This window comes from Atta colombica, unplaced genomic scaffold (assembly GCF_001594045.1).
Source record: "Atta colombica isolate Treedump-2 unplaced genomic scaffold, Acol1.0 scaffold9, whole genome shotgun sequence".
Lineage (NCBI taxonomy): Eukaryota > Metazoa > Arthropoda > Insecta > Hymenoptera > Formicidae > Atta > Atta colombica.
The window spans coordinates 4,592,572-4,596,185 of record NW_017259583.1 but is presented as its reverse complement, the minus strand read 5'-3'; the positions used below and the strand labels follow the sequence as shown (position 1 = coordinate 4,596,185).

At 26.1% G+C, this 3,614-nt stretch overlaps 1 protein-coding gene across 2 annotated transcripts in view; it reads left to right on the top strand.

Annotated features, from left to right (window-relative positions):
- The window catches only part of LOC108693293 (scavenger receptor class B member 1-like), a 26,782-nt gene extending 23,484 nt beyond the window's left edge, over positions 1–3,298 (top strand). Inside the window, exons 9-10 of one of the 2 annotated variants that reach the window (XM_018202168.1) lie at positions 697–822; positions 2,685–3,298. In XM_018202168.1, the coding sequence (XP_018057657.1) occupies positions 697–822; positions 2,685–2,984 (426 nt within the window). In that variant the 3' untranslated portion in view covers positions 2,985–3,298. The remainder of the gene's footprint in view (positions 1–696; positions 823–2,684) is intronic. The other variant, XM_018202167.1, reaches the window with a different exon arrangement.
- Positions 3,299–3,614: the final 316 nt, after the last annotated feature.

The following is a 3,614-nucleotide window of genomic DNA, read 5'->3' as shown; positions in this document are numbered from 1 at the left end:
CGAATATATATATATATATATATCTTTACGGTATTACTGTAAGTGATCAGTTACTTACATATTCTTGTATAATTGGGATTAGATAAGTCTTACGTGTATAGATTATTTAATAACTAAAGAATTTCTCAGAATTGCTTATGAAGAACGTTTGAAAGTGATTCATTATTTATTGGCATTTTTGTCTTATCTAACATCTAAGACTTGTTCTTTTTTCATACTTCAGGAATGAATTTCTCGTACTTTTTCTTCTTTTTCTTTTTACATTAGAAAGAAAAAGACACAGATGAATCGTGCAAGAAGTTCAGTCTTGGGTTACAGAAAAAGAGCAGATCTTATGTAAAATGACATTCAAATGAAATTACATACCATCAAAATTTTCGATATCAAAAGTTTCTCTGATAGGATTAAATTCTAATTACACTTTAATATATTTCAGATTTTACATACAGATTTTACATATTGAAAGCTTTTTCACAAATTAAATTATAATAAAAGGTATTTTTATTAATAAAAACAAATGAAATTATCCAACATGAGATTAACAAATTATATTTTTTAAATAAGACAAAATTATTCATAAGTTAAATTAAAAAATTTGTATGTTTTCAGATTTTGTAATATTTTCATGTATTCAGATTTTGTTAAATTATATGTAATCTTATAACGCGAACTAATAAATCTTTTTTTTACTTTCAGACAGTTGGTATGCCCATACTTTTCCACTCTAGAATGCAGACGAATTTGATAATGAATCGTTTACGCTACAATTCTAAAATTGCAGCATTCAGTGATATAACGATACCTTTATTTTGGTTTGATTTGGTAGGTAATCAGCAACTTTATTGAATAGACGTAGAAAATTTTCTATGAAAGTTATATATGTTAATTATATATTTCTCGACTTTCTCTGATTCGTTTCTTTTTATATTTATAATTAGCTTGTAGAATAATATCATCGTATGAAAAAAAATTATTTAATTTCTCTAATAAAATCGATAATACAAGATAATAGCAAAGTTATTAATTTGATTCCGTGACATTAAATGTTTCTTTATTTATTTAAAACAATGGAGCATATAGCTCCACATATGCAAAAGATTTTTTGCACAAGTCATATATTTAAAATTGTAAAAATGTAAATGTTCGGTCACGTCTTGACTATCATCAGTAGAGGAAAGGCATCTATTGTGAGAAACCGAGATCATTTCGGATAAATGCTAGAAGTTTATGGGCAGAATTTAAAAAATAATAGGTCATTTTGAAGGGAATTTAATAAGCTTTAAGATAATATTACATAAAATTTAATTTAAATTCAATCTTTTTTTAAATTAAAGAAATGTAAAAAGTAAGCAAAGTCAAAAAATTGTGCTCCTAATATGAAATGCCCCGAGAAATCGATAGTAAAACGCAAAATATATCAGTAATGTAACTAAAAAACTTTATTTAATGTTTCTTAAATACAATCTCAAACACAGCCAAGCGCGAAAAATGAGAATGCGATACATTATACTCAGAACTCGTCTTCAGTTGAAATCATCGCAGAAATAGGCACTCGACGTTCATTCCAGTTGTCCTTTTTATTATTGTACAATAATATTTATACTTTAGCAACGATTTTCACTATGATACAGGAGCATGGATTATTTCATATTAGAAATATTCTGGATATTACGATTTCCATGCCTTATGGAATTTTACGATCATCAAATCTAACTTCTGTAATTAAGCAGTTCAATATATCTCATATTTAGTTCGACCTTACCCTATCATTACATGAAGAATTTATTGCCAAATATTTATTTATTAAAAAATAAACAATATTTAAAGGCTCATCTCAATGAAATTTGAAGACATTCAAATTCTAAAATCTTTTTTTTACAATGACTACAGGCATGATGTAATAATGAATTTTCTATTAAACAGTTTTCAATCCAAGAACAATAAATTCATAATGGAGCCAATAGATAGCGTCTATTTAGCAGAACGCCATTATCTCATATTAGGCGCCTATCTCATAATAGGGACTTTCCTCTACAAATAAAAGAATGCGAGATATTAAATAATAAAAACCAATTGAGATGTAAAATTCAAATCCGAAAAATAAAAATTTATATTTGAATATGAATAACTTCCATTGTTACAAAAGATGGACAGATTAAAAAAAGATCGAGGAATTAGAATAATTTTCGGATTGATGATGGTCAGGACATGATTGACGTTTTTACTTTTAAATATATGACTTGTGCAAAAAACATCTTGCGTGTGACTATATGCTCCTTCTTATTTATGTTTTATGTTATTGAGTCATTTCTAATAACTATTGTTAAAATTTATTTATTGATTTATTTTATAAAATGCTTTTCTTCTCATTTCTTTCAGCATGTAAAGTTTTATTTAAAATTCTACATTTTTTGCATACATTTTTAGGACTTTTTACTTTTCGTGTTCGTAATTCATAGCTTCTAATAACAATGAATGTGTTAATAAATGTATATAAAATATGATAATATTCTTATGTATTCATAAAATATTTTTAGAGAAATGTACATACGTTTGCGTAAAAGCATAAATGAAATTTATAATAGTTATAATAGTAACTAGTATAATATTATATATATATATTCTTATGAATTTATGTTTATGTTTTAAACGAATCGTGCAGTGAACAAATCTCTTCCTTGCAGTCCATTACGTCGTTATCGACTTTTTTGACAATCATATTGAAGTTGGAACTTCGAATATTACCGATCGCACAGATAATATTCATGTATCTACTTGGTATAATTGGAGTGATGACGTTAATGTTATCGCTGATATCTATTGTGTGGATATTAAATCAGCCACAGCAACAGGAGCAGGAAATGATTAACGACAATTCCGATTTAAAGGTACCCTTGTATAATGGCCATTATACTTCCATCAATATTGTATCGCCGCTCAAGAAGATCGCATCACAAAGCTATTTGACAGATTATTATAATTAGGTGCCACAGTATAAAATATTTGCAATCGCATATCATTGCATGGAAACATGAAGATTTATTTTTTTTTGCAAATTTGCACATATCATTGATACACGATTCGCATCAATTTAATTAGAAATAAAGCGAATATCGATGGAATTTTTTTTACAATGACGGAAACTTATATATATATATATGCGCGCGCGCGCGCGCGCGCGCGTGTGTGTGTGTGTGTGAAATCATACTAGTGCAAAGAAGATATAAACGGATATTACTGAGCATATTTTCGATATATATTGTATATATAATGCAAATAATGACACATTTTAAATTTAAACAAGAAAACCTTTGAAACTGTATCTAAATATAATAATTTTATCATATACATTTTTAATTTTTTATATTTTATACTCAATTAAAAAATTACTGTAATAATATTATCTAAACATGAAGTTATAATATTTGTAATTTTAAGTTTAAATTGCAATTGTGTACAATGTTATTATTAGGTATAGTAAAAAGAAATCCATTATTTTTGCATGAAATTGAATGGAAAAATAATGGATTTCTTTTTATTACACCTAATATATATTTAGATTATTCAAATTTATTAAGTTTCTATGTATATGTATATGTATTTTTAATATGTAT